Source organism: Hyaena hyaena, unplaced genomic scaffold, assembly GCF_003009895.1.
Source record: "Hyaena hyaena isolate Hyena2069 unplaced genomic scaffold, ASM300989v1 scaffold_126, whole genome shotgun sequence".
Lineage (NCBI taxonomy): Eukaryota > Metazoa > Chordata > Mammalia > Carnivora > Hyaenidae > Hyaena > Hyaena hyaena.
In genome coordinates this window covers 2,391,706-2,413,106 of record NW_024080759.1, presented here as the reverse complement: position 1 = coordinate 2,413,106, position 21,401 = coordinate 2,391,706, and the positions used below count along the sequence as shown (strand labels likewise).

At 36.7% G+C, this 21,401-nt stretch overlaps 1 protein-coding gene across 1 annotated transcript in view; it reads right to left on the bottom strand.

Annotated features, from left to right (window-relative positions):
• Positions 1–21,401, bottom strand: part of CCDC148 (coiled-coil domain containing 148) — a 238,125-nt gene that overhangs the window by 166,257 nt on the left and 50,467 nt on the right. Inside the window, exon 2 of the mRNA XM_039237513.1 lies at positions 268–330. Coding sequence (XP_039093444.1) covers positions 268–330 — 63 coding nt within the window. The remainder of the gene's footprint in view (positions 1–267; positions 331–21,401) is intronic.

Below are 21,401 nucleotides of genomic sequence, written 5' to 3'. Positions count from 1 at the left end.
AGTAATTGAGATTGATTAGGTATATCATGAATCACATGACTTTAAGTAGGCTCCAAGTGATTTAAGGACAAGCAGAGTAAAAGAAAGTATGGTTATCCTGATCGCTATTGAAAAAGAGAAAAGCATGCATTGCAAGGGAACAGGAGTAACCTTCAATACGACCAAACACTGAGCTTGCCATTAAAATTCTGAAAATCAACATTCCAACTTCACATCATGCATCATCCACCATAAATCGTAAAACAGATATGGAAGTAGAGAAAACACCTGAGCTATCATTCTTCTGAATCGTCATAAGTGGTCGGTCTCTTTTATTCATGTCCTCCATATCTGTCAAATAAGCAAGAGACAGCTAAAATTTCACAGTGTTATTTTCCAAATGTTTTTCAGGATGGGTTAATCATACTGTTTTTTAAAACAAGGCCTAGGACTGGGTGCCAGAACTCTTTTTAATTAACTAAAATTTGCTTCTCCAGCCTCGAGAAGCCTCCTTCCATTAGTTTTTCCCTCTTTGCTTTTCCTGTTCTTGATCTCTCCCTCAAACCTCTTACATTTTAATCCCTTTCTCTTGGATTACCTCAGTGACTGATATTTTGAGATTAAAAAATTGTGTAAGCTTTATCGTGAGTTCCTTGGAAAAAGAAGCTACATAAATTAAAGAAAAAAGCAGCTAGCCAAATGACTCATTAACATTAAGTGTTACATTAACACTTAACATTAAGTAAATCAGCATTTGTAGCAGACACTAGGATGTGCCGTCTACTTCTAGAAAGCACTTGATGCCTAGCTGTTACTTCCTTCAGGGGTAGACTCAGTTTCAGAGAGCAGCCTCGTCCAAAGGTATACCATTGCTGGGGCAGCCTACACTCAAAGACCTCAGTCTTTGAGGCAAGACTATAAAGCCCTACCAGTTTGGGCCCAATGTGGATCACTGTGATGGGCAATATTTGATCCAGAGCCCCTGGCAGGGTTGGCCCAGACTTTATTGGATCTATACTAAAACTGACTTTTTCATCTGCCCAATCCTGCTTCTTCATTAGGCATTCATTTGATGGATGCCTAATGAATATCTAACATCCTAAGCTCTGCCTCACTGTCTCCTTCCTGAGAACCCAGCCTGTGATAGCACTGAACTGCACTGAACTGAAATCTTTATTATGGCACCTCTGGGGCAACTGATTAATAAAGTGGTTCTTTAAGTAACAGCACCCATTTTTTTATAAATTTTGTTCTATATCCACTAGGTTGAACTACTCATACCTAGTGGCCTTTGCCATTAGATGCTCAATAGAACTGAACTTGCTAAATGGAAGAGAAAGTAGCACACATACATGACTTTTAGAAACTCTGCTAAGTTCCCAAGAATCATAGTGATTGCCCGCTAACTTTTGGAATATAGGGATGAACTTCTACAGTGTCTCTGATCAAGGAATCCTTGTTTCAAGCCCTTGATAACATTGACAATCCTCCCTATAGTCTGTTTTTTACTCACACCTACATCCTACAGTAGGATTCTTCATTTTGGGGGGAAGATATTGCACATTCAATTTGTCATCCTGCACCACCTCAAGCCACCATCACTGCCTGCCTGATGGCAGCAGCAGCTCCACTTTTTACCCTTATAGTCCATTTTCAAACAGCAACCTGAGCAACCCCTTTAAAAACTCTAGTCTGATCCTGCTGAATCCCTTCAATGGCTTCCCATTTACTCTTTAAAACAGTGCTCAAACTCCTTTAAACAGCTTCTAAGGCTTTCCGTTACTTGTCCTTGGTCATCTCCCCATTCTCATCTCATTCACACATTCCAACCACACTGGTCTTTTTATTTCAAAAATATACCATGTTTATTTTGCCTCAAGATCTTCCCACTTGCTGTCCTCTCTACCTTAAAGACATTTCCTTCCTCTTTTTACCTGGTTGGTTCCTTTCAGCCTCCAGCTACACCAACGTGTTGTACTTCCTCAGAGAGACTTAACCAGACTTCTCCATCTAACTAAGGGGGGATCCTTCGTCTCTCTCTCATTCCATTCCTTTCCTTCAATGATAATTTGTATCAGTCTGCATATCTGCACATTTACTGATTCAACATCTGTCCTCCTCCACAAACTTGTGGCCTGTGTGCATCTTACTCCTGACTATATTCCTGGTGCCTAGCACAGGTAGTAAGTAAATACTCATAAATATTATTTGAGAAAAACAAATGAAAGGTAGCTGGCAGTATCTCGATGTCTTCTAGCCAGGGCTGCAATAATTCCTTAGTCCATACTACAGCCTCTTTATCCCAGCAAAAAAAAAATTTCATTTTTTATTTTATAAGTCTGCCTTAATAGCATAGACTACAGGAAGAAATGACACATTTACATGCTCTCAGAGGCTATCAGGTCAATGAGAGAGTGACAGCCATAGGGACTACAGAAAACATAGAAAACTAAAAAGCATTCCATTCCCAAAGATAATCAAGTGCATCTTTTTTTCCTTCTTATTAACAAAGGTACTGCACAAATAAGGCAAGTACCCAAAACAAATGGATGCTGCATTTAGCAACCTGTCAGTGAGCTCTGGCCTACTGCATCTCACCTCTGGTTTTCATCTCAGGTCCCACCTGTCTGAGCTGACTATTCCTATCTGGGAGAGACCTTGCCAATTCTCCACTTGATTCACTTAGGTTTTCCTCATTGGGGAGCCCAGCCCCCTCAGATTTAGGACTCATTTGTCTTGGGATTTAGATTGTGGGATTGAGACTGGGAATCAAAGTGGAGTTTTGCAGACTCCCTGTAGGTTACCTTGATCTCACATTGATTAATTTGTTCCTCCTGACGTTCAGAGAAAAGTCATGAAGTCCAAACATTTCTCACCATTTCTCCATGGTTCAAACATTAATTATGACCATAAGAAACTTATAATAGAATACATTCTGGAAATCAAATTGCAAATGAAAACTACTCTCCCTATATGAAGTTGAAATCTAGTTTTGTTGCAACTGCACAGAAGACTAAGTCAAAACACTTCTTGAACTATATTCTTTAATATTTATATATAAATCATAGTTAATTACTACTTACCTTTCAGAGGTGTTGAGGACCTCTGAACTAAATAATGATTAAGCTGTGATAATATAAAACTGAACTAGTTATAGTGTTTCTTATATCAGAAAACTAAATAAATATTCAGATTCAGAATCTGAAAGATGTGCATAAAATTTACCTAGTCCAACTTCTCATTTTAGCATGAGATGGTTGGCAGCCCTGAAAAATGACCCAAATCACCGAGAACTTCAAGTTCTAAATCTCATACTCATAATACAAAAATCTCTGAAAATGAAGGTTTATTTCATAATCACTATTGTGGTCAAATCCAATCCGAGCTGAAATCATTTGGCCACAAACTTCACCCAAACTGAAGTTTACTCTATTTAATGTGGACATTCATACATTTGTACAAAAATGTTAATATGTTTAAATATGGGGTGGTACCCAGATACCACCAGTATTAAGGAATATAGGGTATATGCCCTATATCACATTTCTAAAAATCTGAAAAATTGACACTACATCCGGCACCACAGACTCCAGATAAGACTCCAGTTATGAAACTGAACTAAAACAAACAGTCCCTGATTCCCAAACAAGCATATGTCATCCAGGCCATTTCAACTTTATGCTTACTAGTGAAATTTAAAGTGGCTACTACAGCTGGCCATTAAGATGCTTTTGGCTGAGTAATGGCCACTCAAACAGAATTTTCCATGTTAAATAATTTTAAAGCTTTCAGTTTTAGAAATTATTTCATGTTCACATTACATGACATTTTAGAAATTGCTTATGAGTATTATCAAAATGTTAAACCTTTTACATCTACTCAATTACTGAAAATATTTTAAAGTAATATATTTTTATGAGAAGACTCTTAGAGTGTAGGAAGAATGTTTTGATATATAATATAATGATAGTCTTGCGGTAGCTAGAGGATTGCATAAAGATTTTAATATGAAGTTAATTTTTACAGATTTGATAGAGAATCTAAACTAAAAAAAAATACATGACCTCCACTAGTCTCTAAGGAGTAGGTAAGCTTCTCTAGAGATGAGAAAAAAATAGCAAAGAGATCATTTATATAACAAGGCAATCTTTTTACAGTGTGAAAATTTGTATTCTTCTCTTTCCTGAGAAAATCTTTTAATACACTAAGGAAGAAAATGTCAGTTGTACTTGGGCTTACAATTGTAGGGGCACCTGAGTGGCTCAGTCAGTTGAGTGTCCCACTTTGGCTCAGGTCATGATCTCACAGTTCGTGAGTTCCAGCCCTGCGTCAGGCTCTGTGCTGATTACTTGCTCAGAGCCTGGATCCTGTTTTGGATTCTGTGTCTCCTTCTCTTTCTGGCCCTCCCCAACTCATACACTGTCTTACTCTCTCAAAAATAAATAAATGTAAAAAAACCCCAATTGTACAACATGGGGATAATTTGTTAACTCTAAACCATCTAACTGTATAAATATGTAGATTAGCCAATCACCCCATGTGGGTAAATATTCAAAAGTGATAGGCCTCTTGCCAGGCCAAACAGTGTGAGAACAATACCAATATGGAAAAATATCTTGGATGTAGCATCAAATTATAACCTTTTTCATATAAAAGACCTCATGACATTTCAACTGTTAGTTCAAATACTTTGGCCAAAATCTAGTTTAAGCAATATTTTTCTAACATGCAGAATTCCCTTTTAAATTCTAAGCAGAATGGTGCATATTACTTCCATTATGAAACATTATATATTGTAATTAGCATAAAGAAGAATATTGTCCTGGAAAAACTAATGGAACCAAAAGAGAAACTATTAAAGTTAATAAAAATATTTAAATAAAGTGTTCAGTTACATAATAAATATCTCATATTCAATTCAAACATAATGGAAAAGCTCACACTCGAAAGAGCAACTACAGCTAAACAAATAAAAACAAAATACCTAGGAAGAAACTGTACAAGAAGTGTGTAGCACTCATTCCCTAAAAAAACCGCTAAGGCTTATTAAAGGAAATAAAATTTAAATAGAGAAGAACAATTCTAATTCTGTGTACCAAATATTTAATAGTGGCAATTTAGGGATAGTAGGATTATAGTTGATTTTGGTTTCCTCTTTTTGTTTGAGCAGAATTTATAAAATATTTTTTTGAGGAAGAAGAAATATATGTTATAAAAAATATGAAGCATAGGCAGTAGTTAATTCATTATATATTAGGGGAAAAGATACAACAGTTTCTATATTTTACCAGTCAAAAAAGAAATTGGATTTTATGACACCAAGAATCCTTTGAGATGTGAACTTGTATATATAATTTTCTACACTAATACTGAATTGACTTATTTCTCACTAGTCTTTTTCTATTAAAAAATAGGATATGTTAAATACATTTGTAGAATTTTATAGAACTTGAAAATGTTAGAATTAAAATAATCACAATGTTATTTTTTAATGCTATATGGGTAATAAATATATTAAACTATAATAAATTAATATATTAAACTATAAATTAAACTGGTTGAGGCACCTGGGTGATTCAGTTGGTTAAGGGCCCAACTCTTGATTAGGACTCAGGTCATGATCTCAATGTTCATGAGATAGAGGCCCACATTAGACTCTGTGCTGACAGCTCTGAGCTTGGAGCTTGCTTCAGATTCTGTATCTCTCTCTCTCTCTCTCTCTCAAAAATAAATAAACATTAAGAAAACAAATGCAATCATGACATATGTATAGTTCTACAAGTTGCTTTTCATTTAACAACTCATCTTTCCACATCATTCTATTTGTGTGTCTATGTGTGCATATACACATCTTTAATGACTGCTAAATAACGAATTCACATACATATCACTATTTATTAACCAATATAAGAATCTAAGAATAAAATTTTTCAAAAAATATTTTACTCTTTTACTGCAAAACAAAATCTATAATCAGACAAAGGAAATCTATAAAATCTGTGCCCTTTTCATAATTCATATAAATTTTCTTCTGAAGCAACTTCTACATACAATCAACCTTTCTGAATATCCCTATTTTTATGTCTATAATACCTCAAAGTGGAGAGTCTAAATCAATCTCACTAATGAAAATGATTCAAATAAAAATCTACTTATCCCATATGCTTTTCCAATAAAAGACTGTTGAGCAAAGTCAAGTAGAAAAAACAGAATTAATCGAAGCAAGGAACCTAGAAGTTTCTGAAGGATGTTAGAGTTCCACAGAGAGTGGAAGTAACAGAGAGTGAAGCCTCTCACACCCTTACTGTTGCTACACCCTCAAAGCTATTTTAATCATAAAGGAGAAATTGCATATGTACCTAGTTTAAAACAGTACATACTAAAAACAAAGTATGGGGAATGGGGAAAATCTCCACACATTGGGGAAACAGGGAATAGGTAACTTCACAAAGCTCACATTTATAACCTCAGAAATTCTTTTTTTAAATCTTTTAAAAAAAATTAATGTTTTATTTATTTCTGAGAGAGAGAGACAGCAGGGGAGGGTCAGAGAGAGAGGAACACACAGAATCTGAAACAGGATCCAGGTTCCCAAGTTCTGAGATAGCTGTCAGCACAGAGCCCGACCCGGGGCTCAAACCCATGAACCGTGAGATCATGACCTGAGCCGAAGTCAGACGCTTAACCGAATGAGCCACCCAGGCGCCCCTACCCTCAGAAATTCTGACTGGAAGCCATAACAGCAGTTTCAAGCTTTGGCAAAACAACTTGGGGAAATTGGGTAATTATCATTTATTTACTTGTTTATTTATTTATTTTAGAAAGAGAGTATGTGCACATGAGCAGGGGTTAAGGGCAGAGGGAGGGAGTGAGAGAGAAAATCTAAGTAGGTTTCATGCTCTGCATAGAGCCCAATGTGGGGCTTGATCCTAAGACCCTGGGATCATGATCTGAGCTGAAATCAAGAGTCAGGCATTCAACCAAGTGAGCCACCCAGGTATCCCAGTAATTATTTAAGAAGAAATACTATTTTGTCCCCAGTTTTCTCCCTAATGTGCAACTCATAAAAGAAGAGTATTAAAAGTGATCCTCTGTGGTGAAAAGATTCACCACTTGTCCTTCTTGACTTGCCAGTTTGGACATGCTTAAACTGGAGACTTTTTCAACCTTCTTCTGATACAATTTGGGAATCCAGTTCCTCATTCTATATACCTGGACTTGAAGTTACAGGCTTCTTTGCTTCCCTTGGTCCCTTTTACTCCTAATCTTTCTGTCAGTAGAGGAGTATCATATAATTCACCACCTCCAAATCTCTTATGTCGAGTTTTGCTGTAGCATTTTATCTGTTCTCCTGGCCCCAGTTGCCATCACACAAATGCCTGAATGTGTGATGCCTCCAAAACCCCAATGTTTTATTCTGGCTTTCCAGGACAAGTTTCAAACCCTGTATAGCTGATAATAACTTTTTACATCTAGCTCTTCTCTGTTAGCCCTTTCCTTACCCATTACCCCATAAGCACGTTACACTTCAGCATTCTCAAATCATTTGCAGATCCCTGAATACACAATGCTGTGGTAGACAGGAAACTGACCTCCCCAAATTGTCCTCATCCTAATCCTCAGAACCTTTTAATATGATATGTTATGTGTCTAAGGAGAAATAAAGCTAATTTTACTGATAGAGATTACCCAGGTGGGCCCAATGTAATCACAAGTGTTCTGGAAAGAGGAAGGCAGGGCTGTCATAGTCAGAGGAGGAGATGTGATGTGAAAAGCCGAGGTCAGAGAGAAGATAGTTTTGAAGATGCTACTCTGCTAGCTTTGAAGATGGGGGAATGGGGCCAGACTCAAGGAATGTAGGCAACTCTTAGAAGCTGGAAAAGGCAAGGAAATGGATTCTTCTGTAGAGCCTCCAGAAGGTATGCATGCAAGGTTTCAAGTTGAAACCTTAATTTTAACCCAATGAGACCTATTATGGACCTATAACCTCCAGAATTATAAGATTATAAATTTGTGTTGTTTAAGACACTAAAGTAGTAGTGATTTATTTACCAATAGGAAATTGACAGTGCTCTTTCACACCTCCTTACCTTTGTGCATGCTGCTACCTATCCTTGGAATGCCTTTCTCCATCCCTGCCTCTTGGGCCAACACCTACATACTTTTCAGTCTCATTTTAAGTATCTTACTGGAGCTTCTCTTAATACAGGTAGAGATTATTTATCGCCTCTCTTGTACTACTATTATACTTTTGTATATCCCAGCTGATGCAGTTACTCATTTATTCAATGTTTATTGAACACCTATCAAAGACTAGACTAAGGGATACAGAGCTATTCAGGCTCTACAGAGAGACCTGACCGAGGCATCTCCTCTAAAGTAGTCCCCTTCACCCTCAATCGCTCTTTATATGCTCAATCTAATTATCTCCCTTCATAGCACCCTAAAAGAACAGTCCTAATGTAGGATGTAGGTGTGAGTAAAAAACAGATTATAGTGAGGATTGTCAATGTTATCAAAGGCCTGAAACAAGGATTCCTTCATCAGAGACACTGTAGAAGTTACACCCTGGAGTTTATCCCTATATTCCAAAAGCTGGTGGGGAATCACCATGATTCTTGGGAACTTGGCAGAGTTTCCAAAAGTCATGTACATGTGCTACTCTCTCTTCCATTTAGTGAGTTTAGTTGTAACAACCCTGTGCAGCCCAGCCTAAAATATCCAGTTAACTTTATGTTTAATTTTGAATATAATCAAATAATTTTCATACAGATTTGTTGTGACTTGTACAGGAAATTTCTTCTGACATTTTCTTTAACAAAATGATTCAAAACACAGTATTTTTACATTTTAATTAATGGTCACAAATGCACTTCTCATTCTTTTGATTACAAGTTTTTTCATTAAAAGAAAACTATTAACATCAAGGCCATAAGCGAGGTTATAGAGTTCAACAATTAAATGGATTTTTGATGTGCTTTACACTAATATTGCTGAGGAAATTGTGTCATCTTAATTTTAAAACCGTGGCAGACATAGCTTGATGCTAACATCCATTCTCCTTTTTTTTTCTTTCCTAACAGAACCCAATTTTGTTCAGGATTAAAAAATTGGCCTTCTTTGATATCCCTGAGACTATAAGTGACCATGTGACACAGTTCTAGCCAATGAGATATAAGCAGAGGTCTGCTGGAAATTTAGGAATAAGATTTGTCTTTTCATATGAGCACCACCCCTTCTTCCTTGCCCTTCCCCCTTTCTTCTAGCCTGGAGATGTGGTTGTGAAACTAGACATGGAAAGGCCATCTGTGACTGTGTAGTGAGTATGAGGATGAAAAATGTATACTAACTATCCCAGAGAAGAAAGCCAAAGGGAACTTGGGACACTGATGAGACCAAGAATCTGTTGCACCAGCTGTGGACTGCTTCTGTCTGAGCTCGTTGTTATGAGAAAAATAAATCCCAAGCTTCTGAAAGCAGGTTTTATAACTTTTAGCCAAACAAAATTCCCTACTGATACAGATGAAAAACATGAAGCACCCAGGAAGTTTTGATGCCTTTTCATATAAAATAGTATAAAAATTCTTCTAGGAAAGTAACCATCAATATAGGCACAGGATAAAAATACTAGAAAATATTACTGTTGTTGCTTCTGAATAGTAGCGTGAGAAAATCACAGCTAAAAATATTTCCAACTGCAATAGAGTTTCATTTGCTGTTCAACATAGCTGAGAGAGAGTAGGAAAAGAGTGCAGGTGGTTCTGGAAGGCAAAAGAAAAAAAATTCAGAAAGGTAATTTCACCATAAAAAATTACACAGAAGAATGTATCTGTGGGCTTTCAATACTCCAGGATAAATAGCTTTTCCATAAAAGATCAAACATGTGAAGAGGAATTTTCTTTTAAAATACCACATGAGATTTTAAAAAATTTTTTGATAAAGAATGGCCATCTATCATTCTTTAACAACAAAGACTACAAAACTATGTCCAATGACAGTGCTTGGAACACAGTAGCACTAATATATTTTTGAATGAGTGAAATAATTATAATGGGTAGGAAGTATTAATTCATTTTTATGTAAAGGAAAGATCTCTAGTCAAAGACATGAAGAAATGAAATGAAAAGATTAAAGGAATTGAGATAATGTTTAGAGTGGGGGAAGAAAGTGTGAAAAAACAGAAGATGAAAAGGAAAAAAGAAAGGGAGAAAAATATTGTATTCATTTCCTATTTTGTCTTTCTAGCTCCCTCAAGTTTAGTCAAAAAATAAAGCATCATCCTCCCTCTAAAGGCAAACTCAGAGTTTAGATCAGCTGCACTGAAGTGGCTAGAAGTTTTATTGCAGGGGAGGTAGAGCAGGTAATTTTCCAGCATCAAAGGTGGGCCTTAAGGCAGGTGTGGTGGGATTTCCATTGGCAGGAGGCAGGAAGAACAGCTCCACTCTGGACAAGAGACGGGAACATCTGATGCGAGCAGATGGGCTGAATGCAGAAGGTGTAGTGAGAGATGTCAGTCTTTGTCTATTTCAATTTTTGTTTCAACCTAGTTCTTCACATGGAAAAGGAAAAAGAAATCCTCTACTTTCCTCTCTTTCACGTTCTCCTTCCACCAAGAATCCATATCCTCTGAATAAACTTGGAAGTCCTTCCATGGAAAATCTCAATAATATCTTATGAAAGCCAGACAGGGGGGGTGGGGTGGGTAGAAGAAAAATAAATTACTCTCCATTAAAAGTGAAAAAAAGAACAGGGGCACCTCGGTGGCTCATTCAGTTAAGCGTCTGACTCTTGATTTCAGCTCAGATCTCGATCTCAGGGTCATGAATTTAAGCCCCTCACTGGGCTCCACAATGGGTGTGAAGCCTACTTTAAAAAAATAAAAGAAAAAAAAGAGTGAAAGAAAAGTTCTGCCTGGAGTGGTGCAAGAGGAGGGTAAAGCAGAGGGTGATGAGAGAGTCAATTGTCATGCAATAAAAGAACAACCAGTAAGAATTTGGCTGCATAGGATTTTCCAGTTGGCTTAAAAAATCATCAAAAGAATTTGGTCCAAAATATAATGGTCAGTAATAAGTAAAATATTTACTAATATATGACTACTACCTGTCAGTAGCAGTTGAAGACATAAGATACCTGAGATATCCATGCAATGGGAGATTTTAAAAGCTGGTCCTGTAGAAAACATTGCCAACAACATGGGTTTGTTTTAAATGTGTTGAAGGCACCTGTGTCGCTCAGTCAGTTGAGCATCTGACTCTTGGTTTTGGCTCAGGTCATGATCTCTCAGTAAGTTTGAGCCCCATACTGACTGACAGCATAGAACCTGCTTGGGATTCTTTCTCTCCTTCCGTCTCTGCCCTTTCCCCACTTGTGCACATGCTCTCTCTTAAAATAAACTTTAAAAAATAAATACATAAAATGTAATTGATATGAAAACAGCACATTCTCAAAACTAAGATATACCTTAACTCTAGAGTAGTGGGCTTTGGAGTAACACTACAAAAAAGTTGGTACATTCCAACTCACCACTTGCAAATTATGGGACTCTCAGCAAATTACTTAAATGATAGGGAAGACTTGATATTGTAAAGAGGTCAACTCCTCCAAATTAATTTACATAGCTCAATCAAAATCCTAGAAGATTTTTTGTAAAAATTGGCAAGCTGATTTAAAATGTGTATAGAAAATGAAAGGACAAAGGATAGCTGGGGAAATCTTGAAGAAGAGAACAAAGCTGGAGGATTTATAGTACCATATACCAAGATCCATCATGAAACTATAGTAATTAAGACAATGTGTTATTGGCACAAGGATGGACAAATAGGCCAATGAACAGTACAAGAGGTAAGAAACAGATCCATACATAACGAACATGGTCACTTGATTTATGACAGAGGTGAGTCACACTGTAGTGTGCAAAGTATAGTCTTCAATAAATGGTCCTGGGATAGCTGGATGTCCATATGGAAAAAAATGAATCTTGACCCCTACCTTCCAACATTCACAAAAATCAATTCCAGATGTATTGAAGATCTAAATGTGAAAGTTTAAAAAAATGAAGCTTTCAGAAGATTACATAGGAGAACACACTCATGACCTTGGAGTTGGCAAAGATTTCTTAAATAGTTCACCCCAAAAAAGCTAACCATAAATGGAAAATGTAGTAGGTTGGGAAATACTAAAATTAAGAATTTCTGTTCTTCCAAATACACCATTAAGAGAGTAGAAAGGCAACACGAAGAGTGGTTAAATATATTTGCCATACATATATTCAATAAAAGACTTGTATCCAGAATACAGATATATTTAAATGTCTACAAATTAATAAGGAAAAGCCAGAGAACCCAACAGAAAATGGGGCAGAATACCTTAATAGACACTCTCCAAAAAAAAGATACCCAAATAGCCAATAAGCATATTAAAAGTGTTCAACTTTATTCATTAAGAAAGTCCAATTTAATACCAAAATGAAATACTTCTACAAAACACACTAAAGTGGCTAAAATGACAAAGATAAAGGAGTGCCTGGGTGGCTCAGTCAGTTAAGTGTCTGACTCTTGATTTTGGCTCAGGTCGTGATCTCACAGTTTGTGGGATCTGCGTGGATGGCACAGAGCCTGCTTAGGATTTTCTCTCTCTGCCCCTTCCCTGTTCGCGTGTTCTCTCTCTCTCTCTCTCTCTCTCAAAATAAATAAATAAACTTTTAAAAAATAAAATGAAAAAGATAGAAAATATCAAATGTTGGTAAGAAGGTAGACCAACCAGAATATTCGTACATTGCTGGTGGGAGTGTTGCTACAACTGCTTTAGAAAACTCACTGGCAGTTCAGCTACTATGACCAGTCACTCTACTCCTACATACAGAAATGTGGACCTTCATTCACCAGAAGATATGTGTAAGAATGTACATAGCAGCACTATTCCTAGTAGCCCCAAATCAGAAAGTACTCATGTATCTCAGTGGTTGAATCAATAAATTGTTAAGTATTCACGATTTACTATTTGACTTCGGTTGTTAGAAATGAAGCTGTGGAGATGAAGTGGGTAGTAAAATTTTTATCTATATAGAGATGCCTTGGGTCAAGAAAATGATGTTCTGATTCTGTACAAGAGGAAGTGTTTATAAGAGAAAGGATATAATAATATCAGGCATCATTCTTTAAACTTTGCATAACATACTTCTCCCAACATAGCTTTTATCTTTATAATTGCTAGCTGAGGTTAATTTGCCTTGGTGACAGAGCTGCCAAGACTCGATGAAAGGCCCTCAACTAATTTTAAAACCAAATTGAACATTTCATTTTTTTCAGGTTTATTTATTTATCTTGAGAGAGAGAGAGAGAGACTCAAAAGGGGTGGAGGAGAGATAGAGAGGGAGAGAGAGAGAATCCCAAGCAGGCTCCTCACTGTCAGCACAGAGCTTGATGTAGGGCTCAATCTAACGAGCTGTGAGATCACGCATGACCTGAGCTGAAATCAAGAGTCAGATGCTTAACAGACTGAGCCACCCAGTCACCCCCAAATCTGAACATTTCAAACAATAATACAATGTAGCTCAAATGCAAGTCACCATAAAAATTAATATTGTCGAAGACTACTGAGATATAGATTACATATAAATATAAAAATCCTAAAGCAAAATACAAATAGGGAGAATTTTCATTTTATAAATAGTGTGTATATATAGGTACATACATGAATATTTAATAAATGATTAAAAGCTGCATACCAGTGTGAAACAGGAAAAAATGTGAATAGGAATTTACTTTCCTCCTTTTTGTTCTGTATTTTATAAATTTGCAAATGATTTCAGGAAAGAAAAACATTTTCCTTTTAAAAATTTAATAACTTATTAAAAATTTCAAACAATCATAGACTTACAGAAAATCTGCAAGAATAGCATGAATTTATTTTTCTGAAGAAAGCTTCCATTTCAGAGAAACTTGCTACCCTGATTCCCTTCTACTCCTGAAGACACTTAAGGGTGTCTTTCCTACCAACAAGTACATTTTCCTTCATAACTGCAATTATGAATCAGAGATTCACATCGATAAACACTACTATCAAGTAATCTTCAGACCCCATTCAAATTTTTTCAATTGTTCCAATAATGTCCATTATGGTAAAAAACAAACAAACAAACAAACTCAAGTTCAGGGGCACCTGGATGGTTCAGTTGGTTAAGCATCCAACTTCAGCTCAGGTCATGATCTCGTGGTTCATGGGTTTGAGCCCCATGTCGGTCTCTGTGCTGACAGCTTAGTGCCTGGAGCCTGCTTCAGATTCTATGTCTCTCCCTTCCTCTGCCCCTCCCCTGCTTGTGCTCTGTCTCTCTCTCAAAATTAAATAAACATTAAACAATATTTTTAAAACCCTCCAGTTGAGAATTCAGCATTGCTTGTAATTGTCATGCCTCTTCAGTCTGAATTGCCTTTCGTGATCTTGATCCTTTTGAAGATCATAGATGGGTTATTTTGTAGAATGCTCCTTATTTTGGGTTTCTCTGATGTTTCTTCACAATTAGACAAAGGCTATGTGTCTGTGGCAAGAATGTTACAGAAGTGATTTGTGTCTTTCTCATTGCATCCTATCACCTGATTTCCATTTGTCCATTACTGATGATGTTCTTTTTTTTTTAATTTTTAAATGTTTTTTTTAAATTTATTTCTGAGAGAGAGATAGCATGAACAGGCGAGGGTCAGAGAGAGAGGGAGATACAGATTCTGAAACAGGCTCTAGGCTCTGAGCTAGCTGTCAGCACAAAGCCCGACGTGGGGCTTGAATCCACGAACCGTGAGATCATGACCTGAGCTGAAGTCGGATGCTTAACCGACTGAGCCACCCAGGTGTCCCTGGTGATGTTCCTTTTGAACACTTAATCAAGGTAGCATCTGTCAAGGTACTCCACTATAAAGCTACTCTTTTTCCCACTTGTAATTAATAAGTATTTTGTAGAGTTACTTTGAAATGCTATTAATAGCCCAAATTAAATATTTAATTTGTGTATTTTGCTCAAATCTGTATAGATTTATTCAGTGGGCTAGAATCTGTTACTGTAATTATTCTTTTAAGAATTTATTTTTAAGTAATTTCTATGTCTAACATGGGGCTCAAACTTACAACCCTGAGATCAAGAGTCACATGCTCCACTGACTGAGCCACCCAGGCACCTCATTACTATAATTATTTATTTTGATGTTCAAATTATCCAAATTTGGATATTGGATATTTGATAGGTATCAAATTTGGCCTATTCAAGTTAGTTGTTGTGTTCTACATGTTTTTAAAAACAATACTCATTTATTAGCTCACAGTTCTCTAGGTCAAAGGTCTGGTATGGTGTAGCTAGGTTCTTTGCTGAATGAAATCAAGGTATCAACCAGGCTAAATTTCTCTGAAGGTTGTCTGGACAAAATCCACTTGCAAGCTCATTCTTATTGCTGGCTGAATTCAATAACTTGCGACGAAGCACTGAGGTTACCATTTCCTTGCTTGTTTTCAGCTTGTGGCCACTCTCTACAACCAGAGATTGCGTTCATTCTTTGTCATGTATCTCCCTCCATCTTCAAGACCATCAGTAATAATCATTTTCATGTTAAATTCCTCTCATACTTTTAATCTCTTTGACTTTCTCTGTTTCTGACCATTAAACACAGATTTAAAGGGCTAATGTGATAATATCAACCCACTCAATACCATCTCTATGGCAAGGTCAACTGATCTGGGACCTTCATTACCTCTGCAAACTCCTCTTGCCATAAAAAATAACAAAATCACAGGAGTAATATCTCCTGGGGAGATACTACTCATATTCATACTCATATTCCTGGGGATTATACAAAGCATCCACACTAGGGGACAGGACATCTTGGGGCCATCTTAGAACTCTGGCTTACTACTACTTACTGTGTAAAGTGCTAGAACAGTGCCTGGCACACTATAAGCACTATACATGCATTAGCTATTATTTATTTATTTATTTATTTATTATTATTATTATTAAGCATCTAAAAAATTCACAGAAATTTTAAAAATAGCAATGACACAGTAGTGACAAGGATGTAGTAAAATGACACTTCCATGTAACATCAAAGAAATGTAAATTGTCAGAAGCTTCTGGTGATCAATTTGGCAATGTGTATTGAAAACCTAATATTTCTACTTCTAGGAATTCTTCCTAAGGACATAAACAGAAGTACTCACAAAGATACAGGAAAGAGATTAGTTATAATATGTTTATAATAATAAATACTTTAAAAGAAACAAAAATCTCCCCTTAAGGGTTTGGTTAAATAGTATTCAATATATATTCCTATTCAGTGGAATACTATGTAGCCTTAAAAATACAAAAACAAAAACCAAAAACTACATGGTAGGAAAATTTTGAATGAGGAGGGGACATACTCATGTTAGAAGAGAAGGAATTAGAGGTTACAAAATTGCCTTTGCAGTCTTACCCAATTTTAGTATGAACACCAAATGGATTCTTGTTTTTCTTTACCTCTCTTGAGCTGTGTTAGTTAAACACCCATGGCACAGAAAGATGAGTATTAGCTTTCTCATATTGCTGTAGGTCAAACAAGGTTTCTGGTGACCTCTTAGGGAACCCCAGCATGTTTTCTAGAGTGTGAGGAGGCCCTCTGTCAAGACAGGGTCACATGAAAAGGGAGGGAACATTCTCTGACACCACCTCTCTGGTCATGCCCATTTGTCAAAGCAAGGAGGCATCCTGAACAAGAAGGGTTTGCATTACCCTCCCTGCTTTTCTGTATTGATGCCTTGCCCATGGCCTTAAATTGCAAAAGTATGGTCTTGCCTCTCATTCCTAATGTATACTCCCTTTCATACTAAATTGGTTAAGTTACACTCTCAGCTTAGATTTTAGAGTAGGATTTTTGTTTGGTTTAGGCTATAGTGAGAAGCATCCAAGAGTAAAAAATATGTATTAACTGGGGTGACAGGGGAATAGAAGTTAACAATTATTGAGAGAGTAACTGTAACTCTTTATAACACCATGAAATACCTACTATTAGTCCCATTTTATAGGTTAGAAAACTGAGGTCCAGAGGAGTAACTAACTGAGGTCCAGAGGAGTAAATTTCCTTTTAGGAAATACTTTTAGGAAATGATAAAAATAGGCATTAAAGCTGCTGGTTTCACCCTTTTACCAAATTTCAACGATTCCTGGTGATTTCTGAGACTATAAATATACTTAAAAAGCTCCCTGGGGAGGGCCTGGGTGGCTCAGTCAGTTGTGCATCAGACTTCAGCTCAGGTCATGATCTCATGGGTTGTGAGTTTGAGCTCTGTATTGGGCTCTGTGCTGACAGCTCAAAGCCTGGAGCCTGCCTCAGATTCAGAGTCTCCCTCTCTTTCTGCCCCTCCACCACTCATGCTCTGTCTCCCTATCAAAAATTAAAAAAAAAAAAATTAAAAAAATATTTTAAAGCTCTCTGGGCGCCTGGGAGGCTCAGTTGGTTAAGCATCCAACTCTTGATTTCAGCTCAGGTCATGATCTCACGGTTCATGAGATTGAACCCTGCATCAAGCTCTGCACTGACAGCGCAGAGCCTACTGGGGATTCTCTCTCTCCCTGCCCCTCCCCTGCTTATGCTCTCTCTCTCTCAAAATAAATAAGTAAACATTAAAACAATACCAAAGAAATGTTAATGATTAGCCTAGTTTAAGACTTACTACAGTACACATCACTGCTTCCCTATACCTGAAAGCAAATTAGCCACATGCGCTATGATTACAGTGCAGATTAATTTTTTTCTCCTAAGCCTTTTTCAGCTCCAGCCTCTCAGACTTTTACTCTCAAATTAGCAGATACACTTTTAACTGGGGCATCCAGCTATCACCACAAGTTCAGATTGAAACAAATTTTACTCTTGCTCTCTCAATCCAAAGACAGATACTCTAAAGTCCATGTTTAGAACTAGCATCTTTCTATAGTGCCAAAAACTGAGGACAGCTTCTTCTACTTGTTACTATAACACAATTCTTGATAAAAGTCAATGCCCAGGCCCCTGAAGATACCAATTGTCCATTTCTTCTTCAGGTATTCACCCTACTCCATCCTTCCCAGATTCCTTACCTGGATTCACCTTCATTTACTTTTAATTTGCATTCATCTTTAGCCCTAACCATCTGCCCTACTTATGTCCTAGTTTTTAATCTATCTCTGGTAATCAACTCAAACCCATTGTTATATCTGAACTATATAAGTAGTATTCTTGCAGGGAACAAAAAAGAATGCAAGAATATATACATGGTTATGTTCTGTGTCCTTCAGAAATCATTCTTTGAGTACTTCCTTGTCTTCTGGAATAACGTATTGTTCCAATCTTATCTTGTGCTTTGCCTGTCACAGTCCTAGAACTGGCTATTTTTTCAAAGGGCTCTTTTCTTGGAAGATGGTATTTAGAAGTTAAGATCTGGCCTCTAGATGTGCTCATGGCTATTGGGATGTCACTGCTCCTTGCCCCTCTCTATGGGCAAAGCTAGGAACACACACACACACACACACACACACACACACACACACACACCTCTATATTTATTTCTATCTCTATTTCTTCTTAAAAATTAGATGGGTAGATAGATAGATAGATAGATAGATAGATAGATAGAGACCACACCATGCCCACTGATCCTTCAAAATGCAAGACAACAGTATGAAGTTCATTCTCATTTGGTCCCTTCTGCATTTGCAACTCCTTATTCTAACAATGAAAAACATAGCCTCATTACACTTCATATTTTGTTATTTTATAAGTAGTCTATATATACACCAATCTCTCATCTCTGATAACATTCCTCCTCTCCACAAACTCCTTCTTCGACTTGCTTGGGTTCCAACAATCTACAGCAGATATTCCGCACCACTACCATATAAGTTCCAATATTCCATGGCAAACTAGACCCTTCCTAATAGACTTCTTCCACTCTGACTCCCCACCGGTCCTCCAGCCCACTGCAGGGACATGGCTCCTCTGGTTGGTCAGTTCAAAAACCTCAGGTTTTGAAACTGTCAGGCTGTCCTTACATATATATTTACACTCTACTCCCCCTGCTTGAGTTCTAACACACTTCAGAGGATCACCCACATAGGCTCTCCCACACACCTTTATTTGAGTTCTGACACCTACACAAGACTGCCCCTACACAAGGATGCAGTCCTTATTTTGGTTGGTCTCTGACAGTACAGGTCAGCCCTCCCAAATGAATCCTCTCCTCCATTATTTTGGGGGATATTTCATCAGGGAAATGTGATGCCTTGAGCCACTGCAGTTTCCTCCCTATACCAGTGCAGACACCAGCTTTGTTCTGCTCTTTTGAATGGCTTCAGGACTGATTGTTCAGGAAGGGAAGAGATAGAAGAGGAAATTGGAGAGAGGAAACACTGCTGCTTTCCTAGGGAATGTACCTTAACACAAATTCTTGACTTTATTCCTACTACCATTTAAGTTTTCTATTGACAACTCTAAGGGTATCTGATATATATATATATATATATATATATATATATATATATATATTTATCCTATAAGCAGTTATACTCTTAAATTAAAGACCAGTCAACATTTTCTGAAGTCTTTTTATTCTAAGAAATTAAAATCTATAATTATTAAATTAATAAATGTAAATACTTTTTAAGGATCATGATTATAGGTAGGTAACCAATGACAAAGAAAACTATTTTTCTTTCCAGGGAGGGAAAATATCATACTATTCAAGAATGTGAGCTCAGGAGCTAGAATATTAGGTTTAAATCCAGCTCTGAGGCCTTTGGCAAGTTCCTTAACTTTTTAGTGCCTCAGTTTTCCCATCTGCAAATAGAGGATAACAATGGTACTTAGAGTTGTGAGTACTATGGCAGATAATACACAAAAAATTTCTTACAATAGCATCTGTCTTCAAAAATATCATAAAAAAGTGCTTATTAATGTTAGTATAGGAGTACTCTCAAATATTTGAAAATGTGTCCATATACACTGATTCTTAGACCCTGATTTGAAAACCAAGTTATTAAAATGTAGACTCTGGGCTGCCTGGGTGGCTCAGTCAGTTAAGTGTCCAATCCTTGATTTTGGCTCAGGTCATTATCTCACAGTTCATAAGATCAAGCCTTGCATAGGGCTCTGTGCTGACAACACAGAGCCTACTTGGGATTCTCTCCCTTTCTCTCTCTGCCCCTCCCCTGCTCAGCCACTTGCATGTACTCTCTTGTAATGTTCTTTTAATGTTTATTTAAACATTACATAGACTCTGACACTTCAGTGATCACTTGCCACTTATGTCATCATAAATAAATGAGCACAAAGATAGGCACCAAAATTGTATGACTGGATTTAATATATTTACCTTCTTCCTTAAAGATATTGTGTTTGAAATAAAAACATGAAAAATTTAAAATCTCATAGTGAACTTATAAATCTTCTAGCATATGTTGGTGATCTCTAGTGTGAGAATAACTTTTAAAAGATAATAATATATTTTCATTCTCTCTACAACTTGAGGTAGATTAAAAATAGCCCTTTAGTGAAGTTTAGTTTAGTTTAAATAGGCAAGCTTTCTTTCGATTATTCTAAATAAGAATCACCTAGAACAAAAAAAAATAGGAAAGAAAAGAGAAGAAAGTTTATACATGATGAAATTCATGCTAATCAACTGCAGAACACGAGAAGAGTATGATACAATTAACTGAGCTGATCCTACATCAACTCCATTTTTCAACACACATTCTCTTATGGGCGAGATCATTACACTTTCAAAAGCACTTATCCACATTTTCACAAACTAATTAAAGTAAAACTTCATTTTTCTTCATTTAAAAATAATTTCGCCAAAGAGTCATGTGTAGAGTGCTCTGTATGACTACTACTTTAGATATTTAGATTCATTATGCTCTCTGACACTATCAGTAATTATTTTCTCAAGATTTAAAATGTATTTCCAGGACAGGTTTCTCACATTTTTTAAACTCAGTGCAAAAGTTTAAGTGGAAGAGTGAAGATGAAATATCCTGTTCTAAAAATGGGCTGGCACCTCCTTGGTCATAGTCAAATAATGTCATTGTCAAACCTTGACTCAGGTTATGCTCTGCTATGGCTCATGGAAAAGGAGCCTTAATTATCCAGAAACAGAAAGGAAAAACCGTATTGTATTGTTCATTCTCATGCTTCAATATGCATGCACTTCTTTAGTAATCAAGGTCATTTGTTAGCACTTATTTCAGAGAAATTTCTAGTTGTATGAGGATTGAACGTGTCCCACTTTACAAAAGAAGTTATTTTAAGAACTTCTACCCTATTTACATGCTGCTTGGGAGTACAGTGGATATAAAATAACTGCCTTTTGTCCTTAAGTGAAAACCTTTTAAAAGCAGCAGGAAGGTTTAATACAGTTGTGGTATGTGTGCT